The 14,273-nt window shown below is 44.5% G+C and overlaps 1 protein-coding gene across 1 annotated transcript; it reads left to right on the top strand.

The window, feature by feature from the left end:
* The first annotated feature begins 1,439 nt into the window (after window positions 1-1,439).
* On the top strand, window positions 1,440-6,037 carry Procr (protein C receptor). The gene is made up of 4 exons (XM_042694468.1): window positions 1,440-1,694; window positions 3,981-4,238; window positions 5,003-5,281; window positions 5,517-6,037. The coding sequence occupies exons 1-4, from the start codon at window positions 1,610-1,612 to the stop codon at window positions 5,630-5,632; spliced, it is 738 nt and encodes a 245-aa protein (XP_042550402.1). The 5' UTR covers window positions 1,440-1,609; the 3' UTR covers window positions 5,633-6,037.
* The last annotated feature ends 8,236 nt before the right edge of the window (window positions 6,038-14,273 follow it).

The raw sequence follows: 14,273 nt of genomic DNA on the forward strand, positions 1-14,273 counted from the left end.
GGTTTGAACTCAGGACCTGGGTGCTGTCCCTGAGCTCTTTTGCTCAAGGCTAGTGCTCTACCACTTGAGTCACAGTGCCACTTCCAGTTTTTCTGGTGGTTTATTGAAGATAATAGAGTCTCAAGGACTTCCCTGCCTGGGCTGGCTTTGAAACCTCCTCAGCCTCCTGAGTAGCTAGGATTACAGGCGTGAGCCACTGGCACCCAGCTAGTGCTCTCCCTCTTTAAGCCACAGCTCCATTTCTGGTTTCTGAGTGGTTAATTGGAGATCAGTCTCACTGGGACTTTTCTGTCTGGCCTGGCTTTGAATTGCAGTCCTCAGATCTCAGCCTCCTCAGTGGCTAGGATTACAGGCGTGAGCCATTAGTACCTGGCAAGAGAATTTTTTTTAAAAAATTACTTTATAATACTCCACAGTAGTCCACAGTATGAATTATCACTGTTTGGGTAGGAAGAGGGTGACTTTCAAATTTCTCTACTTGCTTTCTAGAGTAGGAACCACATTTCTTATTGCAATACAAACTTAAACACTTACACACACACAAACACAACTCACCCATAGACAATAATGCTTACTGGAGGTCATACTCTGGAAAAGTCTTGTTCTAGTTCATTTCTTAAAAGCATATTAGCCGGGCGCTGGTGGCTCACGCCTGTAATCCTAGCTACTCAGGAGGCTGAGATCTGAGGATCACGGTTCAAAGCCAGCCTGGGCAGGAGAGACTGTGAGACTCCTATCTCCAATAAACCACCAGAAAACCGGAAGTGGCGCTGTAGCTCAAGTGGTAGAGTGCTCGCCTTGAGCTGAAGAGCTGAGGGACAGCGCCCAGGCCCAGAGTTCAAGCCCCCACGACCGACAAAAAAAAAAAAAAAACATATTATTCGTGACCTGTTATATAGTTCTCATTGCCCACTAATAGATTATGATATCAGTTTGAAAAATATTGCTTTATGTAACCAACTTTACTGAGGTTTATATAAATTGTTCATAATTCTATTACACATAATGATTTCTTCTCACTCATTCACTAGTGACTATTTCTGAGTACAAGATTCCCCCAATTGTGAAATTGCTCTGTATTTAAAATGCTGACAAAAAATATAGTCAATTGTACTGGAAAACTAGGTTCTAATCCTGGATCTGTCACCAGGATGATGATAAATTTGGGACAAGTCCCTATACCTCTTGGGGCCTCAGTTTCCCCATCAGTCACCTGCTGATCTCTACACCCTCATGTCCATTCTAAATTGAAAGTAGAAGCCCCACCCCTTGACTCAGCCGCAACAGGGACTCCTCAGCAAGCCACCCTCCCCCTTTTCCTTTCCCAGTTCCTCAGAAACAGGCTAGGGAAAAGGGAAAAAAGGCAGGTCTGGGCAGGAGAGTGCAATTCTGGGCGGGGCCGAGGGAGGGCTGGAGGGAGGCCAGCCCCCTAGTAGGAAATGAGACACATAGAAAAAACACTTTAAAAGCCTGACACCCTCTTCCTCCTCCCATACCCTGACCTCTTTCCATCCTCCCAGGCTCAGCTCTCACCCCTCCTGGACAGCCTCATTTCTTAGCCTGCGGGAACCAGGAACCCAGGTGGGATCAAAAAACTTCCAGCTCCACGATGGTGACAACCTTACTTCATTTGCTGCCGGCATTGTTGCTGCTGCTGCCTGACTGGGCCCTTTGTAGCCAGGAAGACTCAGATGGTGAGTTTGGCACAAGTCTCCTACCCAGGGTTGCTTCTGGAGACTCTCAAATTTATCTGGGTACTTGGGCAAGAATAGAGGGGGGCTAATCCCACAGCATCTGTGTCTGCAGCTGGCTGGATCTCTCTGGAGCATAGGCATCGGTTTGTGTCCCAAAGCCAGGAAGTCCAGTTAACTCTCAGGGAAGGAGGAGGGAGTGATGTTGTGGGGGAACAGAAGGACTGGAAAAGTAAGAAAAAGACCAGAAGAGAGACTAAGAGAATCAGCACCAGAGAGAGGGGGCCAGATAAAGTGAAGAGAGAGAAGGAGAGCTGAGGGTGATAAGAAGATCATGGAAGAGCAGAAGAGATTTAGAGATAAGAGAGATCAAAGGAATGACATGACTAGGAGAACCCCTAAAAGGCAGTAACTGAGACAGGTGCTGCAGAAGGGGAGATAGGGGAAAATGGGGTACCTAGGGACTGCTGGTGAGGTGGGTATTGGGGGAAAGAGAAGCTGTGGCCAATAGCACAGCTCACTTGGGATCAGGCTGCATTTAGGTAGAAAAGTGGCATTATTTGGTGCATTATCAGTGTGCAGGGTTTCCTCTCTCCCACTGTTACTATAGCTTTAGCCTCCCCCTTAGAGAGGGAGCAATTATCACCCCGTATTTAGTATTTATTTAATACTCTATTAAATCATTTTGCCACCATATTACCCCACAAGGTGAGTAATATTATTCTATCCATTTTTTACAAAGGAAGAAGCTGGGTTCATAAAACAGTTAAGGACAATGTCTAAAGTTACTTACACTGACATCCTGATTCACTCCTGCAGATACAGTGTGAGACTTCCCAGATGCAAGCACAGGCAACACACACACACACACACACACATACACACACACACACACACAGATTTACAAGCTCATACTCATTCAACCATTCTCTGGGCACTAGCACTGTGCCAGGCCCTTTTCTGGGTGTGGAAAGAATAGATAACCAGACTTGATTTCCTAGCCTTATGTATTTACAGAAATGTAGAATCCTATGACGTATATGCTAATGTAGAGTGGTCTGGGATCACTAAAATACATCTAAGTGGGCAGGAGAGTAGGAGAGACATTAGGAAAATTCTTGAAGGAGAGGGAAACTGAAGGGAGAGGTGCCTGTCCTGGGGTTTCAACTCAGGGCCTGGGCACTGTCCCTGAGCCACAGCTTCACTTCTGGCTTTTTGGTGGTTAATTGAGAATAAGAGTATCATGGAGTTTCCTTCCCAGGCTGATTAGAGCTTTGAACTGCAAACCTCAGATCTCAGTCTCCTGAGCAGCTAGGATTACAGTTGTGAGCCACTAGCACCCAACTTGAGATGGGGTCTTGAAGCATGTCTAGAAATGTGCAAGGCCGAACAAGGGAGACAGTGCAACCCTTATATGTGATTCACATGTCAGCCAAAAGTCAGCATAAGGAATCTCCAGTAGCGTGATATTTTTAAGCAATGAGAACACCCCAGACAATGTAGCAGGGCTCAGGCCACTGGCAACCTTAAATCTCAGGCTAAATCCTGAGGACAGGTAACCTACGACGAGGCAGCACACAGCCTGGCTATATGTGCTGGACTTGGGCTACCTGCACTCAAACCCTGGCTCTGCTATGTCATCTTAGCCTCTGTTTCCAAATACACTGGTTAATAATAGTAGCTGCTACATTAAGCTACGGGGAAGAAGGCACAACTAAACTAATTATGTGTGCAGCCCACAGGGCCTAGGTCATAATAAGCACTTAATAGATACTATTATTATTTTCGATTGAGTGGAAGAGGGGGCATGCCATTGGAGGACTCTAGGGAGAACTAGATCTTAGTCTTGGGTGTTTTTGGTTGAAGGCCCATTAGAGAGGTTGAAACTGACAATGAAGGTCATGGAAAGAAAAGGCAGGACCAAGGTTCCCCAGGCCAGGCCCAATCTAGGGAAATGGCAGAAGAAGGAGGGAATTAGGAGATGGAACTGGGATCGTATTGTAAGGGGGACCAGTCAGAAAAGGGGAGAAGGAGAGAAAGGAGACAGAGTGTCTCCTCCAATTGCAGGTCTCCGTTTCCGCATCTGTAAAATGAAGATAATAATGCCTGCCCTAGCCTCCTGGCAGGGTTACTGTGAGCATGATCTAAGAGGAAAAGTGGGAGGGCACTTTATGGAGTCAAGAAGGTGGGAGGCTGGCCTCTGGGCAGGGGGTTATTATCTGCCGCTGCCAGCCACCCCCTCCTACGCCCCTGCCCCTGACGCGATGACTCTGCCCCCCCCCCCCCCAGGTCCTCAGAGCCTCCACATGCTCCACATCTCCTACTTCCCCGACCCTTCTCACGTGCAGCACCAGGGCAACGCAACCCTGGGGGGGCGTCTGACACACACTCTGGAGGGCTCTGGTTCCAACATCACCATCCTACAGCTGCAGCCCCTGGAGGAGCCTGAGAGCTGGGCCCGCAGGGAGAGCAGACTGAAGCTTTACCTGAACCAGTTCCGAACCCTCGTGCAGCTGGTGCAGCAAGAACGGAAGGGCAGTGTCACCTGTGAGTGGTGGAGAACACCTTCCCCCCACGCCCCTGCCTCCCCCCTGCCCCACACAGCCCCCTCCCAGCTGGAATGGTGGAAGCAGGCCCTGGTGAGAGGGGGCGGGGCCTGTGAGGGGACTTGGGCCGGGCCTTATGGAAGGGCGGGGTCCTCCAGGCAGGGGGAAGGGTGGAGAGCCAGTGGGTGAGCACGGTCTCTGAGTGGTGGCGGTGACCCGTGGAGCTCCTGGGGCCCTGGGCCCTTGGATTGCTGGGTGGAGCTGGAGAACGGTGGGAGTCTTCCATCAGACTCTTCACACTGGCATGGCTTGCTTACTCAGGAGAACCCTGTTGGGAGGGCCCTGTCTGACCCCTCCAAAGTGTCAGTCCCCAGCCCTGGCCTCACACCCAGCTCCTGTCCCTCACAGACCCCCCTCCTTCCTTCCACACAACCCCCAGCACTTTCCCCTCAACTCTCCAGTGGTTCGCACAGTTGCTGATGATGCCTTTGCTCTTAACAACCCCAACTCGCTGTTTTCAAAGACCCTAATTTTACCCCCTCCCCTTATAGCCACTATTCCTTTCTCCCATAGTCCTCCTTTTTCTTCATCATCCTTGGCCTCTCCTTGCCCAGCCCCCAAGCATCTAACTCTAGACTCCTTCCCACTGTCCCCTTTCCTCCAGGCCTTCCTCTCACAGCCTTTGGCAAGGTGAGCAGCTCCCCCACCATACCTGCCCCTGAATCCTTGTCCACAGAACCCTGACCCTGAATCCCCCCTCCACAGTTCCTCTCACCATCAGCTGCTTCCTGGGCTGTGAGCTGCCTCCTGAGGGCTCCAGTGCCCATGTGTACTTCAACGTGGAAGTGAATGGGAGTTCCTTTGTCAGTTTCAAGCCAGAAACAGCCTTGTGGGTAGCAGGTCCCCAGGACCCCTCAAAGGTGCTCACCTACACCCTCCAGCAGCTCAATGCCTACAATCGGACTCGGTATGAAATGCAAGAATTCCTGCAAGACACCTGCGTGCAGTATGTGGAGAAGCACTTGCCCAGGCCAGATGAGAAAGGTACGATGGATGGCACTCATGCCAGGCCTGAGTGTTGGGAAGGGGAAAGTCCCAGGCAAATGGAGGGGCTGAAGGATGCATATCTTGAGTAACAAGAGGCCCCGGGCTGGGGGTTGGAAAACAAGGTACACAGCTTGAGTCCCTGAGTGAATTGGCCCCTTTCCTTTGAGGACTAACTCAAACTGTGGACTTCCTTGGGGCGTGTTCTTAGGCTAATCCTCTGCGTGTTCTTCAGGGAGCCAAACAGGACGCTCCTACACTTCGCTGGTCCTGGGTGTACTGATGGGCTGTTTCATCATTGCTGGTGTGGCTGTGGGCATCTTCCTGTGCACAGGTGGACGGCGCTGTTAATTACACCCAAGTTCTTTCTTAAGAAAAAGCTGGATTGATGGGCTGGCAAGGGAAAAGTCTCAGCTCACAGAAAACCAGACTCTCCAGCTGGGACACCATATCACTAAAAGGTTTGAAGTGAAAGTTCTTTTCCTCTCCCAGATCCGCTCACCAAGAGTTTAGGAGAGGAGACACAGGGGTACTAGGTAGATAAAGAAACTTGGTTTGCTAAGAATCTAAGAACTTTGTATGTGCTGCTGAATTGGCTTGAAAACTGAATGTGAATCTATCTTTGTGGAAAACAGATGGTGAAGGTGGGCATGGGGCATTTACAAAGACAGAATCACCTGAAGCATTCAAAACATACAGTAATAATAATAAAAAACTAAGTTGTTCAAAACCAAAATAAACAACATTTAGTACTTCCCTATGTGTTTGAGTTAAGAAGTGATGCTGGTATAAATTGGGGGAGAAGATCACCAGGTGCTCGTGTCTCATGCTTGTAATCCTGGCTGCTCAGGAGGCTGAAATCTGAGGAGCATGGTTTCACGCTAGCCTAGGTAGACAAAACTTGAACACTATTATCTCCAAATAACCAGCAAAAAAGCCGGAAGTGGAGGTGTGGCTCAAGTGGTAGAGTACTAGCCTGCCAAAAAAAAACAAAAAAACAAGCAAGAAGGGCAACAGTCACTCATGCTTATAATCCTGGCTACTCAGGAGGCTAAGATCTGAGGAATATGGTTCGAAGCCAGCCCAGGCAGGAAAGTCCGTGAGACTCTTATCTTATCCCCCAGAAAATGGGAAGTGGAGCTGTGGCTCACAGTGGTAGAGCACCAGCTTTGAACAAAAATGAGCTTTGGGACAGCGCCCAGGCCCTGAGTTCAAGCCCCACAATGACAACAACAACAACAAAAAAAAACAAGCAAGAACTTGAGTTCAAGCCCCAGTATCAATGCACAAGTGCTTATGCACACGCACGCAGAGCAAGAAAGTGACCAGAGAAATGGGTGGAAGTGTAAAATCCAAATCTAAATAATATGGAAGATATGAGCTATTAATTGATCAATTAAGTATTAAATTTCTGAGCCGAGCACCGGTGGCTCACGCCTGTAATCCTAGCTACTCAAGAGGCTGAGATCTGAGAATTGCGGTTCAAAGCCAGCCCGGGCAGGAAAGACCATGAGACTCCTATCTCCAATAAACCACCAGAAAACCAGAAAAGCGCTCTACCACTTGAGCTACAGCGCTCGCCTTGAGCTGAAGAGCTGAGGGACAGCGCCCAGGCCCAGAGTTCAAGCCCCATGACCGACAAAAAAAAAAAAAAAGTATTAAATTTCTTACATATGTAAAAAGCATAATTATTTCTCTTATGTTGCAAATTATTTCTCTTATGTTGTTCTGAAGAAGTGCCCTATATCCTTTGCTTCTATTTCCACATCCCACTCTTATTCTTCAACCCACTACAGTCTGACTTCTGTATAGATCTGCAACCTGTAATTATCCAGCTCACATCCTCCATGACATCTGTAATGTTTAACTATGTGTCCTAGAACCCTCATTTTACCCTGCCTTCTGAGATATTATGCTTCTAATTTATAAAAACTATTCTGGCCACTCTTTTTCAATCTTTTTGACTATTTACACTTATTCAATTCATCCTGTAAATACTGCCCTCCTTCAAATGTCTTTTTTTTTTTTTTCTTTTGCTTCTGTAGTTTTTCCTAGGTATATTCTTTCTAGATGATCTGGCTTCCATGGCTCCAAATATCATTACTTTGTGGAGACTGATGTGAAGAAGCAACGTTATTTTATTTTTTAATAACACATATTTTGGGCTGGGAAGGTGGCTCAGTGGTAGAGTGCTTGCCTAGCATGCATGAAGCCCTGGGTTCGTTTCCTCAGCACCACATAAACAGAAAAAGCTGGAAGTGGCGCTGTGGCTCAAGTGGTAGAGTGCTAGCCTTGAGCTGAAGAGCTGAGGAACAGCTCCCAGGCCCAGAGTTCAGGCCCCATAACTGACCAAAAAAAACCCAAAACACATATTTTAGGCAAGGCATGGTGGCACACGCCTGGAATCCCACCTACTCAGGAGGCAGAGATAGCAAGATCTCTGCTTGAGAACAGTCTGGGCAAAAGAATGAGGCTCTAAAACAAACTTAAAGCAAAAGGATTTACATATGTCTCAAGAAGTACAGTGCCGGGTTGGGAAGGTGGCTCAGTGGTAGGGTGCTTGCCTTGCATGCATGAGACCCTGGGTTCAATTCCTCAGCACCACATAAGCAAAAAAAAGCCAGAAGTGGCACTGTGGCTCAAGTGGTAGAGCACTAGCCTTGAGCTGAAGAGAGGAGGGACAGCGCCCAGACCCAGAGTTCAGGCCCCACAACCAGACCCCCCCCTAAAAAAAAAAAAAAGAAGTACAGTGCCTGCCTGGAAAAGTATAAGGCTGTGACTTCAATGCCTCATAATGAAAGAGAAAGGAGGGAGAGAGGGAAAATATGTTTTGTCATCAGACTTGAGATTCGCTTCTTTGAGCCAAGCATTTAGCTTTTCCAGGCCTGTTTATTCATTCACAGAACAAATAATAAATAATAATAATAATAAAATAATAAAAAGGATGTGAGAAAATGGTAACACCTATCTCATAGAGGCATTATAAATATTAGATAAAGTAATACATTAAAATAACACATGTATAGTTGATTAATACAACAGTGACTGCAGACCTTCAAGCCTCTCATTCGCATTAATTTTTCCTCATTTTGTGATTCTAGAGATCAAACTCAGGTCCTCACAAAGGCTAGACTTTGAGCTATGTGTCTCCAGCTCTGTGCTGATTTTTTATTTTTGTAGTAATCCTGGGACTTGAACTCAGAGCCTGGCACTGCCTTGAGCTTCTTTTGCTCAAGGCTAGCTCTGTTTGAGCCACAGTTCCACTTATGGATGTTTTGGGGATTTTTGTTGTTGTTGTTGGTCGTGGGGCCTGAACTCTGGGCCTGGGCATTGTTCCTCAGCTCTTGAGCTCGAGGCTAGCGCTCTACCACTTGAGCCATAGTGCCACTTCCGACTTTTTCTGCTTATGTGGTGCTGAGGAATCGAACCCAGGACCTCATGCATGCTAGACAAGCACTCTACCACTGAGCCACCTTCCCAGCCCTGGTTTGATTGTTTTTTAAGTAGTTTATTGGAGACAAGAGTCTCACAGACTTTCCTGCCCACATAGGCTTCAAAGCACTAACCTCAGCCTCCTGAGTAACTAGGATTACAGGTGTGAGCCACCAGTGTCCAGCCATTCTCTCTTTTATCCTACACTGCTTTCATTTAATATAATCATAATTTATCTTTCTCTGTGATTGGCAAGGAAATGTGCCCCCTTAGTGCATGGAAAGCCTTGTAATTCAGTGAGGGTGGCCTTCATCTACTTCACTTCCTAAGTATCTGCCTCAGCCTCAGAGAACACTCATGCCCAAAGAAAGTCATGCCAATCCTGTGGCTGCCTTCATCTGATGACTGGGTGAGGCAGAAATAATAAAGTTCTGACTTGTTTTTTGTACCAATGCTAGGGAACTCAGGGCCTGGGCATTGTCCCAGACCAGTGCCCAGAAGGTCTGACTTGTTTTTTAATTTTTGGTTGGTTGTGGGGCTTGAATTCCGGGCCTGGGTGCTGTCCCTCAGTTCTTCAGCTCAAGGTTAACACTCCACCATTTGAGCCACAGCACCACTTCTGGGTTTCTGGTGGTTAATTGGAGATAAGAGTCTCACAGACTTTTCTGCCCAGGCTGACTTTGAACCATGATCCTCAGATCTCAGTCTCTTGAGTAGCTAGGATTACAGGTGTTGTCACCAGCACCCAGCTGGTCTGACATTTTAATAAAGGTCCAATTTTGGCAATACAGCTTGATGAGCAGTATTTTCGCTAGAGCTTCTTGTGAGGTTGCCTGGGTCTTTTTTGGATCTCCAGGGCAGTTTGGTTTTTTTTTTTTCCTTCAGATCAGCCCTGCTTCCTCCCCTTAGTAAACATCCTGCACTTCAAATTCTCATCATCTGCTTCCAGAAAAAAAAACAAAAAACAAGCTTTCTAAACTTCTGTTTGCAAAAAACTCAATACATGTATTCATATGTGCACGTACCTCTTTCACTTCTTGAAACAGACATTTTCTCCATATTTTTCTTGTCTGGACTGTAGTGAGAGCCTTCATCTAAATGTTCTCCTTTCTCTGCTCATTCGATGCTTTAATTCACATCAGACTAAAAAACGCAGATCTGATTATGTCATTGTTTTTATTTTTAATTTCCCTGTATGTAAACTTAAATTCGGAAATCTCAAAATGATATTTAAGGTTGTCCACATTGTCCCAACACAAGTTCCCAATTTTATTTTTTGTCACTGCTCTCTTCCTAAATATGTTCTAGGTTTTTTTTATTTTAAAAGCATTTTTTTTTTTTGTGGTACTGGGATTAGAACTCAGGGATTCATACTTACTAGGCAGGTACCTTATCTCTGTGTGTGCATGTGAATTTTATTGTAAATGTGACGTATGAAGGGATTACAGTTACATAAGTCAAGTAATGAATATATTTCTTTTCAAACAGTGTCACCCCTTCCTTTCTTTCCTTTCCCTTCCCTTCCCTTTCCTTCCTTCTTTCTTTCCTTTTTTCCTTTTTCCTTCCTTCCTTCCTTCCTTCTTTTCTTTTTTTCCTTCTTTCTTTCCTTCTTTGTTTCGTCAGTCATGGGGCTTGGACCTGGGCCCTGTCCCTCAGCTCTTCAGCTCAAGGCGAGTACTCTACCACTTGAGTCACAGTACCACTTCCGGTTTTCTGGTGGTTAACTGGAGATATTAGTTTCACAGACTTTCCTGCCTGGGCTAGCTTTGAACCGTGATCCTCAGACTCAGCCTCCTGAATAGCCAGGATTACAGGCATGCGCCACCAGCACCCAACCTCATTTTCTTACATTATCTCTTGAGCCACAACTCCAGCTCCTTTTTCTCTAGTTATTATTATTGTTGTTGTTGCTATTGTTATTTTGCCAATACCTATGTTTGAACTCAGGATCCCACATTTGTGCAGTTTGCTTGCTTCGCCAGTACTCTACCACTTGAGCCATTCCTCGAGCCCAGCTTTGTGCTGGTTGTTTTGGAGATGAAGTCTCACAGACATTTCTGCCAAGACTGACTTCAAACCATGATCTTTCAGGTTTCAGACTCCTGAGTAACCACCAAACCCAGCTTCTCTGGTTACATTTGAGATAGGTTCTTAATTTTTTACCTGACCAGCCTGGACCACAATTCTCTTATTTATACTTCCAAAGTAGCTCTGATGACAGTTGTAAATCACTGTCTCAGCTTTTTCTGTTAATATGGAGACTCCCAAATTCTTTGTCTGGCTTATCTCAAACCATTATATTCCCAATTTTAGCTTCTTGTATGGCTAGGATTACAGATGAATACCATCATGCTTAGCTAATGATTTGAATAAAGCCTTGTGAACTTTTTGTCTAAGTTGGCCTTGAACATCTTATCTTACTAATCTCCATCTCCCAAATAGCTAGGAATACAGGCAAGAGTCACTGGCATCTGGCAGGAAAGCTTTTTTTTTTTTTTTTGGTCGGTTGTGGGGCCTGAACTCTGGGCCTAGGTGCTGTCTCCCAGCTCTTCAGCTCAAGGCAAGTGCTCTACCACTTGGGCCAAAGCGGCACGTCCAGCTTTTTCTGCTTATGTGGTGCTGAGGAATCGAACCCAGGGCTTCATGCATGCTAGGCAAGCATTCTTCCACTGAGCCACCTTCCCAGCCCAGAAAGCTTATTTTTAAATGACCAAAGTAATACAACAATGACAACAAAGAATTTACACAGAAAAAAGCAAATGACCTGTTTTCTCTTTCTCCCCAAGTATTTACTGAAAGGTATGCCACGATTCTTAGTTGCAAGGAACAGAAACCACCTTTGCAAACTTAAGAAGGAAATAATATCTGAAGGTCATCAAATAAATCTCAGATCTTGTACAAAGGTCAGCTAATCAAGCAGCAAATAGAACCAGCCCAGTTGCCAGTGAGTGACTCATGCCTATAATCCTAGCTACTCTGGAGACTGAGATCCAAGGATCATAGTTCAAAGCCAGCCTAGGCAGGAAAATCTGTGAGACTCTTATTTCTAATAATGCATACAGAAAGCCAGAAGTGAAGCTGTAGCTCAAGTGGTAGAGCACTAGCCTTGAACAAAAAAGTTCAGGGACAGTTGCCTGGCCCTGAGTTCAAGCCAAAGGACTGGCATACGCACCCGCACGCACACACACGCATACACACAGAGTTCTCAGCAAAGTGACAGAGAGAATAAAGTGAGTTAAACAGTGAAAGTTGGTGAGCAACAGAGCAAGCTTATATTGTTCTTTCAAAGCAATAGTTATATACTAGATCTACAACTAGAGTTGTCTAGTTAAAGGTATGGCAGTACCATGGCCTCCTTCACCAATGCCTACTGTTGTCTTTATGAGTTCTCTTCTGTCTCCTGTGTCTTCATTTGTTCAAAAATGGCAGATTCTTTGGTGAGAGTATCCAAATGACCAAACCTCGATCATGAGGGATAGGAGAAGGGAAATTTTAGGTATCTATGGCTTTTCTTGGGGGAGGCTGCCTTCTCTCCCATCAAGACTAACATAGAAGAAGAAGTTTCAGGAGCTGGGCAACCAAAAATAAAAACAAAACAAAACAGGAAAGCAAACAATCTCCTTCCAAATGTTTACTGTTATCTTACATCATCAGTTTATCTAGTCACTCAGCGAACTTCCACACACAGGGTTTACTGTGTGTACATTGGGAAATATAAAATGATAAGCCATGACCCTTGGAAGCCAGCCTTCTCTGAGAGATTGTTTTCTAAATCATCTGCTCTCAATCTGTGATGGTGAACTAATGTGGCAATAGAAAGTGTTTCACTTCTCTGAAGAAAATGCAATGTATAACATTTGGCCAGTTTTTATATTACAATGTATTGTATTAAGTGAAAAACATAAGACACAATCCTTCTAAAATAGTCCCATGTCAAAAAGATAAAACATACACAGAAGAAAATAAATATGTGACAAGATGTCATTAGAGGATCCAGGATATATCTGGGCCCTAGTGGCTCACACCTGTAATTGTAGCTACTCAGCTAAGCTACCCGTCTCTATGAAGAGGACTATGGTTCAAGGCCAGCCTAGGTTCATAAGATGTCATCCCAGCAGAAAAAAAAGCTGGCACGGTAGCACTTGTCTGTCATTCCTGCTACAGCGATAAGTGTAAATAAGAGGTCCAGGCATATACACTCAGACAGAAAGCAGGATCTTGTCTAAAAAAATAAAATAAAATAACCAATGCATTGGGCTGATGGGGTGGCTCTAGTGGTAGAGCACCTACATAAAAAGCACAAGGCCCTGAGATCATGGCTCATAACTGTAATCCTAGCTACTCAGGAGGCTAAGATCTTAGGATCATAGTTCAAAGCCAGACCAGACAGAAAAGTCTGTGAGACTCTTATCTCCAATTAACCACCCCAAACCCAGAAGTAGTGCCAGCCTTGAGCAAAAGAGTTCAGGGACAGAGTCCAGACCCTGAGTTCAAGCCCCACAACCAACAGGGAAAAAAAAATCTAAAGCAAAAGTACTAGAGGTATGGCTCAAGTAGCAGAGTGTTTGCCTAGCAAACAGGAAGAAAAGAAAACAAGAGAAGAAGAAAGCAGAGATTATCATATGAACAAAAACCAACATCTAACTTTATGTTGATTTTGAGTCAAAGATGAAAACAAATTGGAAGTCAAATGATACATAAATATATACCATACAAATACCAATTATCAGAGAGCTAGAATAGCAATTCAAATATCAGACAAATTTAAGATAAAAAATGTTATGAAAGGAAATAAAGATGTATAATGGGGAAAGTATCTATCCATCACAAATATGTAACAATCATAAACATGGATGTAGCTAACAGTGGAGCAAAAAAAATTATAAAAAACAAGATAAATAAATAAATAAAAATAAATGAAATAATTGAAGGAATATGCAATTCTATAATAACTGAAGTCAGAAACTGCAACAATGCATTTTATTTTTTTTTTTTTTTTTTTTTTTTTTTGATGAAGCCAGGACTGGAAGCCAGATGTGCCTCCCTCCAAAATGCCTTTGAGCAACACTACCTTACTTTTTTTTTTTTTTTTTTTTTTTTTTATTGTAAAGCTACTATACAGAGGGTCACAGTTACATGAGTGAGGTTATGAGTACACTTCCTCTTGAACATTGTTACCCCCTCCATGCAACAATGCATTTTAATAATTGCAGAAAATAAACAAAGACCCAGAAGACTTGAGCAGTACTAACTACAAACTGATCAGAGCAGATATGCCCCAGTGGAATACCTTATGCAACAATGGAAGGATAAAAATTCTTCTCAAGCACATATGGACCATTTTCAAACATAGATCATATGTTAGATCCTGAACTAAGCCTCACTAATTTGTCAGTTCTTCAAAAAGTTAAACATATAGCCTTTGCTACATAATAAGAGCCTGTCTCTAACGAAACAAAAGTTAATCCATAGATGCAAATGTTACTCAGCAATTCAACTCTTAGTATGTACCCAAAAGACTTGAAAACATATGTCCACATGAATATTTGTATATTCATTA

The sequence above is a fragment of the Dipodomys spectabilis genome, unplaced genomic scaffold (assembly GCF_019054845.1).
Source record: "Dipodomys spectabilis isolate Male_0828 unplaced genomic scaffold, ASM1905484v1 ptg000175l, whole genome shotgun sequence".
NCBI classification, from domain to species: Eukaryota; Metazoa; Chordata; class Mammalia; order Rodentia; family Heteromyidae; genus Dipodomys; species Dipodomys spectabilis.

Bases quoted from the DNA above. Each gene is read 5' to 3' on its own strand.
- Procr (XM_042694468.1), top strand. From the start codon at position 1,610: ATGGTGACAACCTTACTTCATTTGCTGCCGGCATTGTTGCTGCTGCTG. The intron at 1,695-3,980 runs GTGAGTTTGGCA...CCCCCCCCCCAG, and splicing joins TAGCCAGGAAGACTCAGATG to GTCCTCAGAGCCTCCACATG. The intron at 5,282-5,516 runs GTACGATGGATG...CGTGTTCTTCAG, and splicing joins GCCCAGGCCAGATGAGAAAG to GGAGCCAAACAGGACGCTCC.